This window comes from Abramis brama (genome assembly GCF_963993115.1).
Source record: "Abramis brama genome assembly, chromosome: 17".
NCBI classification, from domain to species: domain Eukaryota; kingdom Metazoa; phylum Chordata; class Actinopteri; order Cypriniformes; family Leuciscidae; genus Abramis; species Abramis brama.
Window position 1 is genome coordinate 17,254,910 of NC_139979.1, and position 22,824 is coordinate 17,277,733.

At 37.0% G+C, this 22,824-nt stretch overlaps 1 protein-coding gene across 2 annotated transcripts in view; it reads left to right on the top strand.

Annotated features, from left to right (window-relative positions):
- The window catches only part of bcam (basal cell adhesion molecule (Lutheran blood group)), a 53,057-nt gene extending 30,446 nt beyond the window's left edge, over positions 1–22,611 (top strand). Inside the window, exons 2-17 of one of the 2 annotated variants that reach the window (XM_084088804.1) lie at positions 8,964–9,088; positions 9,618–9,831; positions 12,360–12,436; positions 12,571–12,667; positions 13,300–13,482; positions 13,583–13,707; positions 13,790–13,934; positions 14,942–15,057; positions 15,999–16,140; positions 18,281–18,405; positions 18,518–18,659; positions 19,996–20,034; positions 20,538–20,558; positions 20,837–20,978; positions 21,067–21,166; positions 21,271–21,407. In XM_084088804.1, coding sequence (XP_083944930.1) covers positions 8,964–9,088; positions 9,618–9,831; positions 12,360–12,436; positions 12,571–12,667; positions 13,300–13,482; positions 13,583–13,707; positions 13,790–13,934; positions 14,942–15,057; positions 15,999–16,140; positions 18,281–18,405; positions 18,518–18,659; positions 19,996–20,034; positions 20,538–20,558; positions 20,837–20,978; positions 21,067–21,163 — 1,790 coding nt within the window. In that variant the 3' untranslated portion in view covers positions 21,164–21,166; positions 21,271–21,407. Of the gene's footprint in view, positions 1–8,963; positions 9,089–9,617; positions 9,832–12,359; positions 12,437–12,570; positions 12,668–13,299; positions 13,483–13,582; positions 13,708–13,789; positions 13,935–14,941; positions 15,058–15,998; positions 16,141–18,280; positions 18,406–18,517; positions 18,660–19,995; positions 20,035–20,537; positions 20,559–20,836; positions 20,979–21,066; positions 21,167–21,270 lie in introns of both variants that reach the window. The other variant, XM_084088805.1, reaches the window with a different exon arrangement.
- Positions 22,612–22,824: the final 213 nt, after the last annotated feature.

Here is a 22,824-nt window from a genome sequence, read left to right on the forward strand (position 1 = left end):
AAGTGTATTGATCATAAGGAATGTCTTCGTTTGATGACTGGCTCACACATGCACTTTACAAAACGTACCGAAATGCTAAACAAATGCTCAGAGGTTCTGACTAGGGTGACTCAATTCACATGGTTTCAATTTGTCTCAGTTTGTTGGTGTAATAGGTGACTGTAGGATAAATGTCTGGCTATTCTAAGTGTAGATCAACCTATGGACTAAACAAAGTTTAGTTCTTTAATTGTCTTTTTGCTTTTGGCAATTTCCTGATACATTTATCTTATTATTATTCATCCCGTTTCACTTCTCATTCTTCCTCTCACTTATTTCTCTTTTTCTCTCCTGCTCCAGTCTTTTTCTGCTCACCCTGATCTCTTCTCTCTGCCTTGTGACTGAGGGTTTGTGTGCCAGTGTGTGTGTGTGTGTGTGTGTGTGTCAAAGTCAATGAGAGAGCCAGCAGCTGCTGTTGGTGCTCTTGCACCTGTTCTTGTCTCATCATGGCAGTGATGACGGATGTCAGGCCTTACATGGACCCATCATGCCCCTCTCCACCCTCCACATCCATTAAACACACACATACTCACAGATACTCTTTATCTACAGTTTACTCTTTTTGTATTTGGCAGCTTATTTGAAGATGTCAGGAAGGAAGTTTTCCCACCCACTTCCTGTTCTGAAGCAGCTGTTTTCTTAGTGTTTTGTAATTTTCTTTCACAGGTCTTTTGAGTCTTTAGTCTGCATGCTGATGTTGTTTTAAACCTGCATGGTTTCTTGAATTGTTGAAGAAACTACTGGCCACTGTAGTTAAAGTGTCAAGCTCTAAAGATTCCACCAAAAAGAAAAGTGTTATTTTAGTATTATTTATGTATTGTTATGTTTATTAATATTTTGAATAAGCATTTATTTTATTTTCAATTAAATTTTAGTTTAAGTTTTCAGATTTGCTTGTCATTTTGACTATTTTAACTCTATTTTTATTTCAGTTTTAGTAATTTTAGTACTTAAACTTATTTATTTTAGTTAGTTGCCAAGGCATTTAAAAGTGGAAGTTTTTTTCCATCAAATAGTTATATTTTATTTTAATCAGCTTTATTTCAATTATCAAAAACAATGTCATATTTTAAGTTTAATAAATCTCCCTAAAAGTGGTCCATATGGCTTTTACACTATATTCTAAGTCTAATGAATGCATACAATAACTTTGTGCGTCAAAACGTTTGAAATTTAAGTCTTGACATCTGCTGTCAGCATCGGCAGTAGTGAACGTCATCCAGCTGTAACTACTGACATTGAGGCAGCACTGATACTTTCCCTTCCCACTCACTGCTGTTTCCCCATCGGCAGTTCCGCTACCCTGTTGCCATAGCAATAATGTTCAGCACAACATAATCGCTGAAAATTACAGCTCTCCAGAAAAATCAGCAAGGTTAACACTTTTTCTGTTTGTGTACTGTACACATGTGGGTGGATATTTTCCTCATGAATATTCATGTTGTTTGTGTCTGAATGCATTTCTGTTTATATCATTTAAATATAAGAATCTGTTTGCTTGGGTTAGTATGCAGAATCCATACTTGAGGGTCTAAAAAAAACTTCTTAAAGAAGTTAGTGTTAATTAAAATTCTATATGCGTTAAAGTACACTTCTGCTTTTAGGCCTATAAGCAATTATTACTGCAGTTTTAAGTTAGACCAGAGCTTATTTGAGAATTTAAAAGCATGAATCTCAGTACATTTTAAACAAGAAAAAACAACAGGAAAAACTCTTGTCCAGTGGTCTGAGAAAAATAAAACGCGTTTAAATCATAATAAATTTTTCTATGAAAAGTCTATGATATACGGAGCCCCTAAAGGGACGTGGTGGTTTTTAGGATGGGAGATTATTATTATTTTTTAATCTTTTGCGTTCCCACGCAAAACGTTTGCGTTCCCTCGCAAAGATATTTGCGTTCCCACGCAAAACCTGTTTTGAGCTCGGACAGACACTTCCTGTTGTAATGTCCCGCTGGCAGTGTTTCAGAGCTCCGTACGTTAATGGAGCGTTTCATAGTGTTTGAACTTGGACTCAAATATAAAGAAATGCGGTCAGTGCTTATAAGGAGTTCAGTGAAGTTGGCAATATTCACATAGGCTATTCGAACTTCCCTATTCTTGAGCTAAACGTTGTTAAAACACAAACAACACCTATTTACAATCACAGTAACCTAGACAACGAGCTACAACCCAATTCTCATCAAGACGAGCTTTATAGGCTAATATTAATTTCTCTAACCAGACGAATGAGAGACAAGTCCAAATAAGGGGCCGTCTGTAAAGTGCAAATCTCAAAACCCTTCTGCACATTTTATAGCCTATTATTAAACATATTCAATAGCTTCACTGTGCTTCACTGTGACACACTGTACTGTCAGTACAGTGTGTCACAGTGAAGCTATTGAATATGTTTAATAATATAAAATGTGCAGAATTGTCACCAAATTCAGTTCACACATCACTGCTCTCCTGCTGGTTATACTACATTACTTAGTTTGATAAAAAATTCAGAATTTGTATGATTATTTATTATGAAATAAAAGCAATAACCTCACCCTTTTTAGAAATAAATATTAAATAACTTCACACTGTGTGAAGTGTAGGCTTACATACAGTGTACAGTGTAATGCCATCAAATTCAGTAAGCAAATATAATGCAAAAGCTGCGTAGCCTTCAGTACCAATATCATTTGTGTAAAGAATAGGCCTACTTATTTTTATGTGCAATTACTTCCCAAACTAACTGTTGCAACATTAGAGCAGTGATGTGTCATGTGTGAACTAAATTTGGTGTGTTACAGTGACGTTATTGAATATTTTTCATAATATAAAATGTGCAAAAGCAGTGTAGTATGACCAGTGGGTCACCATTGATGTGTAAGCTGAATTGGGTGGCACTACAGTTTGTAACATTGAAGTTAATGACTATTTGACTGTGAGTTGATGCTGTAGTCGTTTTTGGGTTATATTGCATTTTGCAGACGGTCCCTCTCAGCCGCCTGCTCATAGAGATCAATTTAGCCTATATTATAAAGCTTGTTTTGATGAGAATTGGGTTGTAGCTCGTTGTCTAGGTTACTGTGATTGTAAATAGGTGTTGTTTGTGTTTTAACAACGTTTAGCTCAAGAATAGGGAAGTTCGAATAGCCTATGTGAATATTGCCAACTTCACTGAACTCCTTGAGTTAAGCACTGACCGCATTTCTTTATATTTGAGTCCAAGTTCAAACACTATGAAACGATCCATTAACGTACGGAGCTCTGAAACACTGCCAGCGGGACATTAAACAGGAAGTGTCTGTCCGAGCTCAAAACAGGTTTTGCGTGGGAACGCAAATATCTTTGCGAGGGAACGCAAAAGTTTTGCGTGGGAACGCAAATAACTTTGCGAGGGAACGCAAAAGTTTTGCGTGGGAACGCAAAGTTTCTCGGGGGAACGCAAAAGTTTTGCGAGGGAACGCAAAAGATTTAAAAAAAAAATAATCTCCCAACCTAAAAAAATTTCCACCACCATGTCCCTTTAGGGGCTCCGTAATGATAATCTCTTACGCAGTTTCTCAAGTGAATTTATCCTATGTTATGGTCACCAGAAAAAAAACAAAAAAAAACGAGTTGTCCTCAGTGATTGATTTCAGCTGTGCTCACTGATTGTGTCAGATGCACGGGGAGTTTTCATACAGCACCTTTTGAATAAATGAAACCTTTCAGCTGTGCTCAGCCACTGTCACATGCAGTTAGACAGACATTTTCTATCCATTCAGACTGTTCTGAACAGGATTTGGTTCAGGAGGTTATTTTACGGACTGGGTATAATAAAGGTAGTCAGAATAAAATGAAAAGCGTGAAAGGTCAAGTTTTATTTTAATAATAAAATATAGAAATGCAGAGTGAAGATACTTTCAGAGCACTGTTAGATTATCATCTTATTTTTTATTTTTCACTGCAGTTTGTGGGCAGCGATGGTTAAAATGACTTTTTGCAGTCACTAAGATCAGCCACAGGGCTCCTTAGAAGGCTGTTGGTTTTGTTTCCGACCAAAAACACACATACCACAGCTCAAATAACTCCCATGAGAAACTATCCACAGTTTATAACCTCTGTGTGCAGCATCCAAACACACTAAACTAGTCTATTGATAATTCAGTTTCAGTTTTTCAGTGAACAACAATTAACTATAGCTTTAAGGAGTGAGATGTTTTTTGACCTAAGGCCATTTTGAAATGAAGGAATAAGATTTGCGAGGCAACTGTTGCAAGCCGGACTCAAACATGTGAGCACCAATTGAAACACATGCAGTTAGTGCTGCTCCTGTTGCTTGAGCCCTCAGAGAAGAGACAGGTGATGTACCCGTGACAGGGTGTTAATGGAAAATTGAGTTTACATTTGAAACTGTTGGCCATGAGGGAGCGATCACCTTTCCACATATCAAACCATATGTGCGTGCGGGCCTGCAAAAGTGTACAGTATGTCCGCCCAGTGGAAAAGTACTGTATACACATCATTCATTTGTATTATACATCAGTCCCTCTGTGTGTGCAAGTGTTGGCACCAGCCAGAACATTAAAAAATGAGGTTATAAATTAGAGGGGAGGGCACATTGTTAGATTAAAAATGGCACTGAGTCTGCCCACTGTTACTTCGTACTTTATAGTACTTAAATTGGCTCTTTTTGTGAATGGCATATTGTTATTTGCACTTGGTGTAAACATTTTATATTTGTTGCTTTTGTACACTTGGTAGAAACATCACAATTTACACTGTAAATAGCCTCTGCCTTCAAATATATTATGAAAGAATATTTAAAACATATTACACAAATAATATTATTTTGTCGACATGAAAATCGACATGAAAAAGAAATTGCGATTGAGGGGGGGGGATGGTTATGTTTTATATGAAAGATTAGAGGGCACGTTAATTTAGAAAATAATGATGTGCGTGGATTAATCATTTATAATAAACACTGTAACATTCCATTAAACAAATAAGAACAGTCAATTTCGATTTCATGGTGAATTTAAATAATAAAGATTGACTGAATGATTCAACGATTCACTCATAAGTCAAAATGATTCACAAAATGATTCAGGGATTTTTATAAGCAATGCGTAGTGATGTAACCTGTGGAAACAGTAACTGAAAAATAACCACCACTAATATACAGACTGCAGTCTTGTCTGGAACGTGCAAACACAGACAAGCAGACTGATAGAAGCAGTGAAAAGTCAGTGCTGTTGAACTGTTTGTCAGCTCACTGAGCCAATCAAATTTGAGGACAAGAACTGTTATATAAGAGAGGTATAAGATTAGTAAAAAGAGGAAAAAAATAAAAAGACAGACATTGGAAGTTGAAGTGGTGAGGCAGCTGGCTCTTATCACAGCGGTGTCTGTTCTCCCACTGTGTGTGCGCGTGTGTGAGGGATAGTATTCAGCTAAAACTTTGGGGTAGAACTTCAGGGGTATAACAGAAGTCTTTTACAGTGGCAGCTCTCTGTCTCTCTGAAGTTGACTGGCCCGTTTCTGTCTGTAACTGTCTCGCCAGCAATTGCCAGCCCAGTACTGAAATGATCCATCTGTCTCAAAACTGCCTTGAGTTTTCAGAATGCAGTGTGCCGACCTGATGCGCTTTATAAATACTGAATGTGAGGGGGTGTGTGTGTGTGTGTGTACGTACGGTCTCCTCTCAGTGTGAGTGTCTGTCGATGTGTCTGCTGCTCACAGTCAGAAAGTCTCCTGTCCATCTGCTTCTTTCGCCGCCGATCACGCATGCTGTCTTTCTTTCTTTAAATCCGATTATCTTTACCACTTGCTATGACTCGCACCCACCCGCACGTGCCCTTGACCGCACCCCATCCCGCCCCTGCTGAGGGGGAGATTGAACAGAGGAGGCACTAATTGCCCCTTAATTGCCCCTCTGTCTGTCCAGCTGCTCCCCTAGGCAGAAAAGAAGTGGTATTGATCAGAATGGGGTGAGAATTTTAAACAGACATATTAAAGGGATAGTTCACATAAAAATGAAATTTCTTTCAACATTTATTCGCCTTCATGTCATTCCAAACCTGTATGACTTTCTTTGTTCTGTGTAACTAAAAAAAAGGTAATAAAAAAGTTAGGACAACCAAAAAAATATATGTTTTGAAGAATGAAAACACAGGTTTCCAAAGCATTCCTACCAACCCTTCCATGGGTCGTCTGCTGCTTTAAAGTCCAACTGAAATCAAAATTGACCCTATTTACTTTGTTAGCGCATATTACTAGTCTTGTGGTGAAAAATTAATCCGTGCAAGTTAATACACAGAAAAAATTGTTTGCCGTCGTAATCTTTAATCAAAGTCTGAAAAGTTACTTCCGGTCTGGAATGGCGTTCCTTCTCTGATGATGTAGGTTTGACGGCTTGGGTTGGGAAACGCTTAACCACTACGTCACAACACTGGAGAAAAGTCGTTTGCAACTTCCGGTTCACGCGGACTTTAAATGCTCAACCTCTTTGGATTCTGATTGGCTGTAAGTGTTTTACCGTTCAGCTGGTAAAAATCATTCTGAAAGTGATTCCGATGATATCGTTTCTGTGTTGTAATCGTTATAATGTTGGTGCGAACTTCCATATCCTCAAAGAATAATAACGATTATTAAAAATGTATAGTAGTTATTGTAGTTATCGTCTTTGGTGTGAACAGTTCTTTAATGTGCACTTGTGACCTTGCGATGACCTTTGCGCTCACTCTTGGATCACTATACTCTCAGTGGATATTACAAAACAGTCGGTGATGAACTACATCACCACTGCAAAGGCTGGCATTTGGGACAGGGCCAGACAGTAAGTGATGGAGATGTAGGAGGTAGTCAAATCAAGGGAGACAGTTAATATGAGAAAGGATATGAACAAGGAGTATTGTTTTTGAATGTCACATAGACTACAGAGGAAAACGTATGGGAGACAGAGAGACCTTTGACCCCACTATAGCATACGTTATATAACAAGCGTTCTGTCAATCACAAGAGGAATGTCACACTCACACACACACACACACACACACACACACACACACACACACACACACACACACACACACACACACACACACACACACACACACACACACACACACACACATTGTAAGGCACTCTGAACTTTATTGACGCAAATAGCTACTACAATCTTCTAGCGAATAAACACAAATCATTTGTATTATGACATTAGGTGACTTGTGTTGTCCATGTCAGCCCATTTTAGTGCTAATTGAGTGCTAATGCAGAACTCTTCAACTTCTGGACCTGACTGCTGTGCTTTGGTTCATCTGTTGTGCTGATTTATTTTTAAAGGGAAAGTACAGACTCTCTTTGTTTCACTGTTTCTCTGTAGAGCTCAGTTGCTCTCTTCTGAACTGTTTTTAACCCTTCAGACAGCGCGCACTATATAAGAGTGATCATGAGCTGTTTGTTTGGGTTCTGTGCTCCTGGTGGGAGTCATGAGAATCTGCTGGTGGGTGTGTTTATGTGTTTTGTCTATCAGCCAGAGGGATCTAGGGAAGAGGGAGGATCTTAGAAGAGATTATTGTCTGTCTGGATGCCACACTACTCCTGACATATTTCTAAACAAGGCAACTCCATGGCCATTTTACATATACAAAAAAATTACTCTTAATCTGAGTTTCATTGAGTTTGGGAGTGTTTTGAAAAATCTAGTTATCTATTCTACAGTTTTTTGTTTGTTTGTTTGTTTGTGTGTTCGCTTTTGCTAAATGAACACAAAGAAAAATTATGTTTAATCATTTATATATAAAGGAAAATGATTAAACATAAATATTAAATATAGGTCCAGATATGCACCAATATACTGTTTAAAATGTCAATACAATTGTTTTGTTTTTGTTTTAAAGAAATGTATTAATGCATTAATTTGATCAAAAGTCTTAATGTTAAGCAGCAAAACTATTTTCAACATTGATTATAATAAATGTTTCTTGAGCAGCAAATCAGCATATTAGAATGATTTCTGAAAGATCATGTGACACTGATGACTGGAGTAATGATGCTGAAAATTCACAGCTTTGCCATCACAGGAATAAATTACATTTTAAAATATATTCAAATAAAAACAGTTATTTAAATGTTTTTTTTGTTTGTTTGTTTTTTGTTTACCCAAAAAATTTAGTAATAAATAAAATAAAATAAATTGTACCAATAAATTCAGCCTTGCTGAGATTTTTTTTTTTTTACTTGTAAACAATCTTTTGAACAGCTGTGAAACAATAAACAGCAATTAGAAATGTTATAAGATTAAGATCTTTAAATGGATTTATGGGGTATGTGCTAATATAACAAAAGCAGCTGTCGGATTCATAATTTAAAATGGACAATTAGGAAAGATTCACTAAAATGAATACAATTTCTACACCATTTTTGCTACTGAATTAAAATGGACACATTTAAAATATCTTTCACAGCCATCTCAAGCTGCATAACAAATTTTCTTTTAAGGAAACTTAATGGAGAAATTAAAAATGCATTAAAATATTTAAATATTCATAATGTTGCTTAGTTTTATATTGCCTTCAAAATTGCATATATTATGGATTATAAAATATATCGCCCAGCCCTACTGTGGACTCCTACTACCCGATTTCACGAGAGCAAAGGGTTATCAGCAGTCTTTTTTCTGGCTCTCTCTTGCACCTGGTTCTCTGCAGCTGGGCTTCATGTTTGGAGGCAGCGGGAACACAATGGCTGTTTCAGTCTCACAGCGTGTGGATCGTTTCTCACTGCGTGTGACTCCGAGACTGCTGCAGTGAAAAGCCGTCTGGCAAATTATTATGAGTGTTGTTCACTGCCGCCCATCCAGCCCTCGATCCTTCCCGCCAAACCAATCCCAATTCTCAATTAAAATAGACATCATTGCTATCACACAAGTAATTTTTGGTCTCTTTTTCCTTCTCTTTACAGTATGTTTGGCTTCTGTAAAGGTCACTGTGACCCCAGAGGTGGAAGTGATTAAAGGAGAGACCGCCATACTGCCCTGCAGCTACACCGTCTCTAAGCCCACCAATATTGTGGTCCAGTGGTACATTGTGAGTACATGAATGACTTAGAATATATCACTTTTTATTATGTTATATACGGATCATGTAAAATGCTGGGTCCCACTTTATATTAAGTGTTTTTAACTACTATGTACTAACATTTAAATGAATCATTTGATACAGTGCACTTACTGTGCACATACTGTACATTGTACTTAAAAAACCTGCATGTAATTTCAGCTGTAATTATTTTTTTGTTTCTGTTTTTTTTATTTAAAAAAAAATCATATTTATAAAATAAACCATTTTAAATTTATAAATGTAATCTATAATTACACTGTTGACCCTTTCCTTACCCCTTAACCCACCCTTGAACCTAACCATACCACCAAACCCGTCCTTAACCTTACCCCTTAACCCACCTCAACAACAAAAGTAATTTGCAATACAACATACAAACACTAAGTACATTGTACAATTATTTATTTTTTGATGTAAGTACATAGTAGTTAAAGACTCCTAATGACCAAATTCTGTACTGCATGCATTGATGAATTTGTGTTTGCATCATCCTCAGGAAGTCGCAGGTGCAAGAAAGCAAATCGCTTACAATTCTACGCAAGGTTTTGGTGTTGATGCTGGAACACCGTTGACAGAACGCTTAAACATAGGAAAGGACTTGTCCCTCTCCATCTCCCCAGTCATGGTGGAGGATGAGAGAAGCTTCTTCTGCCAAGTGACCGCAGGGCCTCTTGGGGTGTCTGACGCTGAGACCAAGCTCAAGGTTTTCTGTAAGTCTGACTGAAAATGAATGCATGTCATATTTCTTACGTCTTTATTAGCTTAGCCTGTACTTGGTTTGAGTGCTTGTATCCACTCCTCTCACAATTTCCATAAACTCAATGGGACATATGGCCAGCAATTTTTACCCCTATTCATTAGTCTTGGGTGTTGTTTTGAGTTGGCCCGGGGTCAATTATGGCCGTACAGATTGCATTTGACACTATTGATTAATAGAGTGATTGCACTTGTCATGTTTGATGGATGTCATTTTAAGAATTATGAGAGCCAAAGAGCTCTATGTGCATTGAGCACTGTGTTAATGACCACTGACCTAAGAGCAGAGCTGCTTGTCCTTGCCTCGCTGATCCCAGAAATGCTAGGAGATCTTATACTGAGAAAACACAATTAAGGGAGGACCATTTAATCAGTGATGGGATGAGGTGTGTTTTCTGGAGAGTCTTTATGATTGGCTGACTAACACAAATGTAGAGCTAGATATTATAATCATGTTTCTTGTGTGCCAAATAATAAATAAACTAAAATAGATGTTAGAATAAACAGACTTTTTTGTCAGAACTGCAACTGTCAGAATTTGACAACTGTAAAATTCACAGTAAAAAGATGATCTTGTTTTCCTGTAAAAATATTGAAACGTTCGTAAAACAACAAGATACACTGACTTCACTAAAAATGACGTTTAAGACGCTACTATTCAAAAGTTTTGAATACTTTTATTCAACAAAGATGCATTAAAATGTTAAATTGTAAACACGTTTATAATGTTAAAAAAAAATCAAATGAATGCTGTTATTTTGAACTTTCCATTCTTAAAATACTGTAATTCTGAATGTATTTCACGGTGTCTGAAAAACAAAATATTGACTAATGAATTGTTAATTATATTAAAATTTATGTCAATATTTTAATAGGATTAACTTAATAAATCTTCTCAAATGGTTAAATGAATGATTAGATATTATACTGAAAAAAGACAAAAGTGCGTAAGAAATTGTTACTTTTAAACATCACTGAAATTGCACCCATTTCATAGAATGAACTTTGAGTTTACTGTAAAAGGTGGTGTAACACTGTATGTATATATTATAGACCTCAGTCAGGGTACATGGCATATTTATCACAATTTATGGTATATTTAATTTATCACGGTTTATAGATTTTTTAACTTATTATTATTTTGCGTCTCTAATTGGCCTGCATTAGATGGTATTGAACTTTCAGCCCCCTGCTCAGCAATTCATTATTTCTTTAGAGACCCTCCCCCAGCTGTGTGTGATAGGGTCACTTTATGAAAAACTAGACAATTGTTTGTGTGTAGGAGGGCGTAGGCTGCGTAGTATTGTGTGTGTGTGTGTGTGTGTGTGTGTGTGTGAGACACAGATCAGATAAAACAGCAGAACAGACTCTTTGTTCATTTTCCATCCCAGACTGCATGGAGCGAGAGAGGCAGTAATGGCTGTAATAATTGTGAATGAGAGCAGTGGGACTGGAAAACAATGGCATCTCCTCCCAGGAGACGAATGCTGCTGCCTGCTTCATGGCTAATGGCTACACCAGAGGGACATGTCCTTATGTAGAGAGAGAAAGAGACATCTATCTCCATGCAAACTCACACATGTTCTCTGTGCTGGGTCTTTATTTTAAGTGTCTTTTTAAAATATTTTTGAGAAAGATTAAGACATGAGGGCGATGCTTTGGTGACTGAGAGACCGACCGAAACTAAGTGCTCTGGGAAGAATGGCATGACTGTTAATGTTATTAAAAATGATTCAGTTTATTTTTGAACCAGATGACAGCTGGGAGCAGTGATATGGTGACCTTGCGTGTGAATTGGTGGGCAGGGGAGTGGCTGCAGCGTAATTTGGAAATGGAGCTGGAAGTGTCATAGTGTTAATGCATCTTAATGTTTGCTTTTTAACATATTTAGCTAATTTTTCATGTTTCCATGGGCAAAACTAAGCAGCAAATTCACAAAAGTTTTTGCACAAGGTATTTAAGTGCAAAAACCTTATTATTATTCACCAACTATCTCCAATCCAGTTATACCTGGCAAAACCATTTTAAACTGAGTGAATGTCATTCTTTTCGACACAGTCGCGCCTTTGCATGCAAATTAGGCTCGTTATATTGAGCCATATTCACAAAACTCAGCACAATTTGACTGACACATTTAACTTTACGGTATTACCGCCCATAGAAAGCAGGTGGTAAACTGAATTTTATTTAAAAGAGATGTTTGTGTATATTTCTTTTGATCATGGCATCAGTTATTCATTAAAATAATGATAAAAAAGTTGAAGAAGAAAATTATAAATGGGCATCCTGTATATATGGTTTAGCGCACATTTTAAAGAGCCAGTTATCAGCTGTCGTGATTCTTTCATTGAGTTCCCCCTCGATGTGTTGGTATTTATATGGCCAATTGCAGTGGCCATTTGCATGTAATTGGTTGAGGAAACCATATCTCAGACTTGATTTAAGTTATTAATGAAAATGATCTTCCCTTTTCCTCTCACAGTTGCTCCAGAGAAGCCAGTGATAACAGACAATAATCAGGCCATCACTGTCAGTAATGACACTCCTTTCTCCTCTGAGGTGAATCTTGCGTAGATGTTTTAGCTATATAGCTATGAGTCTTGAAATGTATATTTCATTTGTGCAGCCTTACAATGACTTAATGAAAAGATTGTCAAATTTTTTGAAAATTTCTGTGTGGTATGTTTGTTTAGGTAGGCAAGTGCACCAGCAGGAATGCTCACCCTCAGCCTCGTATTATCTGGTTTAAAGACGACAATCCTCTGCCTGAAGAAAAGAGCCAAAAGGAAAGTAAGTGCAGAATCTGAAAAGTGGTCAGAAAGTGGTCAGCTGCTCTTTAAAGTCCTTTAAATGTTCTTTCCCACCCATTGCAGTATTACTGGAATCATAGTGGGGTCCAAAAATGTAGGATTCAAATGGGGGACTTATATTCACTACCGTTCAAAAGTTTGGGGCCAATTGTTTAAAAAAATATATACTTTTATTCAGCAAAGATGCATTAAATTGATCAAAAGTGACAACAAAAACAATTACGTTGTAACAAAAAATGAATTGAATGAGCTCCAAATCAGCACATTAGAATTATTTTTGAAGGATCATGCAACTCATGACTGGAGTAATGATGCTAAAAATTACATTTTTCAAGTAGAAAAATAGAAAACAGTTATTTTAAATTGTAATATTATTTAACAATTTTACTGTTTATACTGTATTTTTATCAAATAAATGTCAGCCTTGGTGAGCATAAGAGACTTCTTTCCAAAACATAAAAACTTGTGAGCAGTAATATATTATATTAAATACCTTTCAGAATATATACATATATAATGTATCTGTTAAATTAGCATTCTGCAACTCCTCCCACTCCTCCCACACTTAGATCTCTTACTGTAAATTTAATCTTGTTCCTCTCTTTTTCTCAGAAATGTATATGATACCTAGTTCGGTGAAGGAAGCCTCAGGCCTGTACACCATCACCAACACGCTGTACATGCAGCCGGTTAAAGCCGATGCTAAATCAGTCTTCCACTGCACGGTGGTATACGTCATGCCTGAAAACAAAACCCTACACGAGAACTCTGATAAATTCAACCTCTCATTGCTCTGTGAGTCAGACACACACATACTTACAAAGAAACAGTAACCCGTGCCTCATGCGTCAACTATACGTCTCAAACTCCTCACCCTGTGCTCTCCTCCAATCAGATTCGACAGAAAATGTTTACTTCAAAGTGAAGAATCAGGGGCCAATCAAAGAGGGGGATGATGTGGAGATGGTGTGTGAGACCGATGGAAACCCTCAGCCAGAGTTTGAATTTATTAAAATTCCGGTGAGAGGCCATGTAATATGTAAATCACAACCAAATGTTCTAGTATATTATTTTCACTCCTGTATTTACTCTCACTTGTAAGAGCTCACCACTGAAAGGACAGCAAGGCACATTACATATGAAGAGTGTCACTCGAACGGACACTGGAGACTATCAGTGTGAAGCTCAGGACTTTGATGCCTTAGAAGATGCCGAACTTATCAAAACTCTACACTTAAACGTGCACTGTAAGTATTCCAAACTCTATAATAAATACAAATGTGGGCAAGTTATTAAATGACACGCATAACTGATTCTTTGTTAAACATTCATTACCATCGCTAACTCAGACAAGATTTACAGAACAGTAAAAAAGATATTTCCAAGAATAGTGTGATTATCAGTAAAATGTGCTTATGATGTGTCAAAAATTGGCTGGATATTATTCTTACATGGTCTGGAATGAATCGTGACATTTTATATGTTAATTAAAATTACACACTAAGTTCATTTAAAACTGTCATGGCAATCAAGGCAAACGCTTCTCATTATTATTTTTGTTTGTGTTTGTTGTTATTTTTGTATTATTTTATATAGGCTTTTCAATTTGTATATAATTCCATTTAGCTTTAATTTGATTTCAGTTCTAGTTTAAGTAATTTTAGTACTTGAACTTAAACTTATTTCAATTCACTTGCCAAAGTAACATTTCTGTTTCTCTTTTTCATTTGTTATGTTTTCATCTTATATTTATTTTATTTTATTTCAGCTTTATTTCAATTAATGACAATAATTTTTAATAGCTTTAGATACAATAACATCACTGCTTCTCAACATAAACTGAAAAGTGTATCATTTGAAAGCGATTACAAGGGAACACAACTGTTCCTAATGTTTATATAACACATTCATTCTGCTGCTGTGAACACTTTAGTTGCTATCAACACAGATTAAAAAAATGTTTTCATCCATGACAATACAATATCTTTTTACAAAATCTTTGGATAACGAGTGTTTAACTTTCCAAGCACAGATGTTTTGGAGCTGTTCTGATACTTAAACACCCAGATCCTCTCTATGTTAGATACATTAGAAAAGAGCAAAAGCTTGTCTGAGAAAATGGCAAATGGCAGTTGTTAAGGTTTGTCAGTAATGTTTGAGGGTGGGGCTTAAAAAAGGATCAGTTGCTAAGTTCACGTTTAGTTGAATTTTCCATCACCTCATAGCTACATTCATTCTTGTGTCGCTCTGTCAGATATTGACCCTGTGGAAGTGACTCCAGAAGGCCCCTTGATTGTTTCTAAAGGAGATACTGTGGAGCTTCAGTGTAAGACCAAGTCACCTGATGCCTTCACCGTGCATTGGATAAAGGCAAGTATAAACTTCAACAAGCTTCCATCCCCTCTCCAGTTGTTCCTAGAGTGGAACACTTTGATCATTTGCTACCCTTCATATTGGTCCAAACCCTTAAGAGTTTGATAAATCTTTGAAACACAGATTAAAATAGTTTTTGGTCCTCCATTGAAAGTACAGGTAACCTAAACATAAAAGATCCCAAAAGTTAATCAAGGTGTTAATCCAAGTCTTGTGGAGAGAAACTTTTGCTTTATATAATGAACAGATTTATTTTACGCATCACATATGGTAAACATGAAAGGTCATATAGAAAGCAATCGCATATTCAATTTAAGACACCTGGACTTTCAGTGGAGGTACAGAAACCTCTGATTTCATTAAAAATATCTAAATTTTTGTTTCAAAGAAGAATCAAAGTCTGTAACACTTTATTTTGAAGGTCCCCTTTGTACATTCTGTTCACTATAAGTAATGTTGCACATATGTGTCAACTAACTCTCATTAGAGTATTAGTTGAATGTCTGCTTAATATCTGCTAACTCTTTACTGTGATGGTCCTCCAACAGACATTCTATAAGTAACTTTGCAACTACATGTCAACTAACTCTCACTGAAGTATTAGTAGACTGTCTGCTTAGTATCTGCTAACACTTTATTGTGTTGGTCCTCCAACAGACATTCTACTGAATAAGTAACTTTGCAAGTACATGCCAACTTATTCTAACCCTAACCCTACCAGTCTACTGGTAATACTCTACTAACACATAATGAGAGTTAGTAGACATGTGGTGCAATGTCACTTGTAGTCAACAGAATGTGTAAAAGGGACCATCAAAATAAAGTCTTGTGGGTTTGGAATGACATAAGGTTGAGAAAAAAAAAAGTTTTTCTTGTTCATATTATATGGATGTACACTTTTCATGGATGTACACATTTCATCTCACTGTATTTCATAGGACTCAAAGATGTTGTTGAACACGGGTGCGTTGACTATACAGGAAGTGACTCTGGCTCATGCTGGTGTGTATATATGTGTCGGAGCTGTACCTTCAGTGCCAGGTCTCCAAAAACAAGCCAATGTCACCCTTAACGTCAGAGGTACTAAGTGCATACACAGACACATACAGCTTTATTGTGGTTGATCAGTGCAAAGTGTCAATATAAGCTGTCATCAATGACAAAGCAGGTTGTATTGAAGAGATAGAACATGAGTGGTCAACAAACAGTTGATGCTTGTTATACCAGCTGGTTTCCGTTGTGTGAACATTGTTTAGATGCAGGTAGGAGTTCAATGTCAGAAGGAAAGCGTGTTTGTTTGAAAATGCTGTTTAATCTAGAGTAACTTGCAGCGATTGTAAGAACATTAAAATATTGGTCAGGCCAGTGTCATGGCTGACCAGTCGAGCTCAATAGTAAGTAAAACACCATTCAAAATCTCCTTATCAAAAATTAAATGAAAAAACATTATGAAACATTTAGAGACAAAACTACAATGGCTCTTATGTTGTCAATGGGAAATGGGAACAAATGCTGCGTTCACGTCCTCACAAGTTTGTTCTTACATGTTTGTAAATCATGTACAATATGATGTGCGTTTAAGTGATTTGGAGTAATTTTTCGTTATTTCATATTTATCTTAAACCCAAACCCCCCCCCCCCCCCCCCCCCCCCCCCCCCAAACAAAAATGTCAAGAAGCCATTTACCGCTAATGCTCCATAATGAAGAGTAAAGAAAGCACATTAGGTGTGTAATTGATGCTGATCTGTGTGTTTTATCATTCTTGGGCTGCCATGAAGGATGATGGGAAATGTTTGTCTCTTCATAAACCAGCTAAATGATTCGGGTTTTCTGGCAGTAAACAAAATGCTTACAAACTAAATGGCACTGTCAACATTCACATTTACAGCTAATTATGATCCATTACAATTTGCTTCCACTATACAAATTCAATTTTTACACCCCTCAGGGTGTAAAGAAAGTAACAAATTTCCCAGACATTAATAAATTGTAAATACTTTTATTCTGATAAGAATTCCTGAATGTTTAAAGAGTCCAAACTTGCTTAGCTAGATATTATGGCAAGTTGCATTAAAGCAGTAGAGTTGTTTTAGAAGAAAAAAACTCATCCGTTTTCTGATCCTCATAGACCTTTTGCTCGGTGCACTTTAATTTGGTTCAAGGCAACTTCCTGAAATGCCTGTGGTGAAAATGAATGGGAGATATATTTCCACGGCCACTTAACAATGTGAGCAGTTACTGTTGAACTAATTCATATAATTAAAACTCTAACATGAGTTAAACACTTTGTCGTCCTGCAGTGACATTTACAGTAACACTAGGCAGTGTGCCATCTATCTTATCTGTGCAATCAGGAAAACTTTCATTCTACAGTTGATTTCCTGGTTTTGTTCTTTACGCCTTCATGGCATTTATGGTATTCATGGGTGTAGTTCACACCTTCCTGGTTTCCAAGAAAGGATGGTGAGGAATTTACAGTGTGGTCCATAAATTCTCCACTGTTACCTAGCACATGGAATATGATGTCATGGCTATTGTGTAGGATGCAGCCACTGTTTTCAGAGCCATATGGATAGCGTTTGGAAGTCGACTCCAAAAGAGTCGATTCCTTGACTCTTAATAGCCCTAGTGTCAGAGTCGACTCCAGCACAGTAATTGACTCTGGTTGTCGACTTCGTTGCTGTGTCTGGAATCGCTCACTCGTGTGTAAGAGAGCTGAAGCTGTTGCAGAAACAACATCACAGTCACATGGTTTTCTCGTAGTTATATACAATAAAAATAGCAGCCAAACACGTCGTAATTATATACAAACCTCCATGCCAGGTTTTGTGGTTTCATCGGTTTTATATAATTTGGTTTGCCATGGTATCCTAATTTGTCTTCATAATTATAAAAAAAAAAACTGTCAAAAAGTACATTACATGTACATTATTCTATTTATTTAGACTAGATATTATCTTTTAGTTTCTTGATATCTCCTGTCCAAACAGCTTTTTTTTGCGCTATTAAAAGAGATGAAGCGTTTAGCGTCCTCACCCAAACATTTGGATGTATTAGATGAAAAGTAGATTTGTTAGGATGAACATGTGGAAGTTTTAATTGAATGCCTCTTTGAACGGCTGACAAATATGTCAAGGAATTTACAACTCAAAGACAGGCTTAAAGCAAATGAACTCAAAGATTGGCGACTTATAATAAACACATGCTTTTGTTTTGAAGGTGAACCTGAGATTGATGAATCAGGGAATGGTTTGGTTGCTAAGGTGGGAGAGATGGTCACTCTCAACTGCTCTGCTCTTGGCTATCCTTCTCCACAATTCACCTGGACCCCTTCTGGCAAAGAGGTGCATTTGTGTGCTCCAAATAGATTCGGTTTGAACTTGATCTTTACATCAGAGAAAACTCGATTCATTGTATTTTGTAATGTTATCCATCTGTCTGTTTGTCTGTGTGTAGTCAGTGACAGTAGTGGGAAATAGGGTGATCAGCACGGTCACTCTTGAGGCCACAGCTACGGTTCTGGCGAATGGTGTGACGTGTGAAGCATACAATAACTTTGGAAAAAACAGCAGGACCTTCAAGGTCTCCATCAAATCAGGTTAGTGCTTCCTACTCAAAACTGAGGCAATGTTAGGATTGGAATACTACACTCGATGACTGGGTTAAAAATAACCCCACTCGTAATCCAGCAATGGGTAAATATCAGACAGAAACTTCCAGTTTTATCTAGTTTAGTAGTTTATCTAGTTCAGACAGTACTTTGGGACACAGTCACATGACCTTATTGTTGTCTGGTTAATTTAGCCTGTAGCAACCAGATATATCAGCTAAATATGAATACTTACTGTTATTATGAAGTTTTTTTTTAATCAAATTTTGTGTAAGAATGTGAGAATTTTGGAATCTGCTTAAGTCGAGAAGATCTAAAAAATCATGGATGTTGTTTCTAGTTCATTTAATACACTTGTGAAGGACAAGTGCACAGTGGATTGTGGGATATCGTATCTTACCCAGTGTGCTCTGGCTGTATACTGCACTTTTTCGGAAAATGTTATTGGTCATCCTGAACTGATATATAATTTTTAGAGGGTGGGATTATGGGTAAAGAGCAACATCACTATATAAAAAGACCATGTTCGTGAATATTAAACAGCATGCATTAATGTTGCTCTGTCAAATCTCAAGCCATGCACAGATGTGCTTGAGTTGCATGGCCTTGAATACTCTTCAGAATAATTTCTGTTTTATACACTACTGATCAAAAGTTTGGAGACTGTACAATTCTTTTAAAACATTTTCGAAAGAAGACTCTTATGCCCACCAAGGCTGCATTTATAAACAGAAATGTTGTGAAAAATTATTACAATTTAAAATAGCTGTTTTCTGATTAAAAATATTTTAAATGTCAATATTATTTCTGTGATGCCAAAGCATCATTTCTCCAGTCTTCAGTGTCACATGATCCTTCAGAAATCATTATAATATGCTGATTTGATGCTCAAGAGAGATTGCTTATTAAAATCTTGCTTATGGTTTATTATTTTATTTTTGAGAAAATCAGGATTTTTTTTATCAATATATAGGCTATATATATATATTTTTAGAAATGATCCCAAACTTTTGAACAGTATTGTATTTACTCAGATATTTTTTACATCACAAATCCAGATGAATTCTGTAGACCTCTGAAATTTCAACAATTTAAATTTAAAGTGTGATTGGAAATGACATGTCATATCTCTGTTTAAACAATTCAAACTATCAGCCCGCAGTTTAACTGGGCATGAAGCTTCTGCATTAACGCAAATCATTTTAATAAATAGTATTTAGTATACAATTCCGAACATAGCCTACCTTGTGTCTTAACAGACCCAGATTTATGTGTAAAATGTTAGCTGTTCTCCAAACCTCATTCTTTTATTTCATCTGTGCAGATGCAGTAAAAGGTTCAGATTCCAATGCCGCTAACCGAGGTAGACACTTGTCCCAGCTCTTTCTGCTCCTCCTCTCCCTCTCAGGACTCTTTCTTGTACATACTCCATAATCTAACTCTTCAACTCTTTACACTGTATATTATGTATGGTTTCCAAACACTGTGTATATTGTATATGGTATTACGTATGTGATCTTTGTATGATGTCTGTCCTCTATTTTGTTGATGGTGCACCTTTAACTTTTCCCTTATTTGGGACAATAAAGGATTCTGTTCTATTTTACCTTCCTCTCTTTCCTTCCTCTGTGTCTGGGGTGTTTGTCGCTTAATACTGGTGTCCTTTCCTTTCATACTTGAGCGTGCTGTCAAATGTTTAGCTTGTGCAGTCACTTTAGAGTGTGTGTGTGTTCGTCTTCATCTCATTGATGGGCCTCGTTATGTGTGTGTTTGTGGGTTAATTCTGGAGTGGGTTTTTTTTTTTTTTTTTTTACGTGTGCTGTTCAATGGTACTCAACTTTCTCTTTCCCATAATGCTGCTCGAAGGAAACCCCATGTTTAAAACAGGTCTGTATAACCCCTGCTTCTTTTCTGTATGTGTGTGTTTGCATATAATTTCTCAAACTGTGACCTTATCACTGATAACTTTATGGGTCTCGTATTTACCGTCAACAAAAGAACAATTGGTAATTGTTCTGGTTTACTTCCTCCCCACCCTGCTCAACACACACATTCTCCCTCTGTGTGCCCCTTTCTCTTCCTCTCCCACCCATAAGTATTACTTCTTCACACTCACCATTAACCATCAATTTCTTACCAACTCTTTTCTCGGTCGCTCTTCTCAGCGGAGAAACAGCAGGGGGGTTCGAGTGCGGTCGTGATCGCCGTGGTGGTGTGCGTTCTGCTGCTTCTTATCCTGGTGGCTCTGCTCTTCTTCCTCAGTAAGAAGGGCAAGCTGAGCTGTGGGAAAAAGGACAAGAAGGATGTGTAAGTAAACCATTATAACCAATACTTGCAAACCACATGTCCACATATTCATTCTCATCTCTTCTTTATTTGTACTTCCTCCTTGCAGGGCATCTGAGGAGGTGAAAGGTGATATAGTGGTGGAGATGAAGTCCAGTGAGAAAAGCAATGAAGAGGCTGGTCTGTTAAACAAACCTCATGCATAACAGGTGAGGGGTCAAAGACTAGGTTTAGCACAGTGGTTCTGGTTTTGATTCAGCACTCTGGAATAACAATAGCATGCGTTCATTAACAACCTTTCCCTTTTTCACAGTGTTAAAAACGAAGAAGATAAGATCTCCAGAGACATAGAGGATGACGTGGTGGAATTAAGAGTGCTCTGATGGAGGAGAGGAGAGAAGATGGAGGACAAAGAATATGTGGAGGAGAAGAGAGAAGATGGAGGACAAAGAATATGAATTTGTTTTTGCTGTACAGTTTTTTGGGGGGGTGGGGGGGTGGGGGGTGGGGGGGTTGTAGGACGGGCTATGATGTTGAACTGGGCTATGATGTTGAACTGAGGGTGGGTTTCAGTTTAGAAGTGGGAGGGGCAATAAATGTAAATCTGCCACTACTGTGTCCTGATTGCGTAATCAAGGCAATCTTTGTCCAATCAGAAATTTACTGGGCAGTACAATTCTATAGAATAAAGCATGACTTAATGCAGCTCAGTGTTCATCTACCCAAAACAATTCAGAGAAGTCACTGTGGACACTGGATGTTGCTCTTCATACTGTGCTGCACCCTGGTTATGTTGATTAGTTCATGTTGTTGAATAGTGCAGTACAGCCACTTTTTGCATTACACACTGCACTTACTGTGTACATTTTGTGATTGAGAATTGCACACATGCCATTATCCCAAGTCGTAGACCCTACAGACCACTATACGTTTTGGTCATGATCTGCATGAAGCATTTGGATGTGCCATTACATACACTGTCCGGCTGTACATTTAACACTGGTGAAATGTTCAAACTCTGTTATTCATATCGGCCTTTGTATAGTCAAACATTTATGTTTTTGCCCATATTTAAGACCATGTCCTAAATTCCACACTCTATTGTCTTACACCTATGTTTTGAGCTAAAACCAAAAGCAAGAGGTGACACAAAGAATGAAAGTGTGTGTGAATCTCTCTCAGAGCATATACTGTATCTGAATGCACAGACCCATTTAGCTCAAGTCTGAGAGTTGTGGAAGTGGTTCAGAATTACAGAACTAACTCAATCATCTCATTTCCTCTGTACTGCACTGAATTTAACTCGACAAGCTTGAACATGTTCAAAGACTTTAACCCAACTCTTTAATTATTAAACATGGGTTAGTAATGGGACAGGTCAGGCCTATCTTCTGGGTTTTTGTATTTTAAAATGGCTCCTAATGGGATTAAGCGTTCATTAGTTTATATATTCTCACCTGAACTTTTCTTTTTGAATGATTAAAGTGCTAAAAAGTGATTGGAAAATATCTACTTAATGAGCACAAATCTAAATGCACATGCTGTCTCAATATACTTTTCTTCAATTTATTTTACCAACGCTATTAATATCACTAGGTTGGCATTATTTATACATTTAGAGAAACATATCAAATTAAACACCTTCAGCCTTTTTAAAAAAAAAAAAAACTTAAAAGTTGTTGCTCTGTGTTTAGTTGTTAAAGGCATAGTTCACCCAAAAATGAATTCTGTCATCATTTAGTCATCCTCATGTCATTCCAAATCTAAGTGTCTGTCTTCCATGGAACACAGAAGAAGATATTTTGAAGAGTTTCAACTCTCCATAATTAAAGTTAGTGTAGTCCGAACAATGCTGGATCTCACTAAT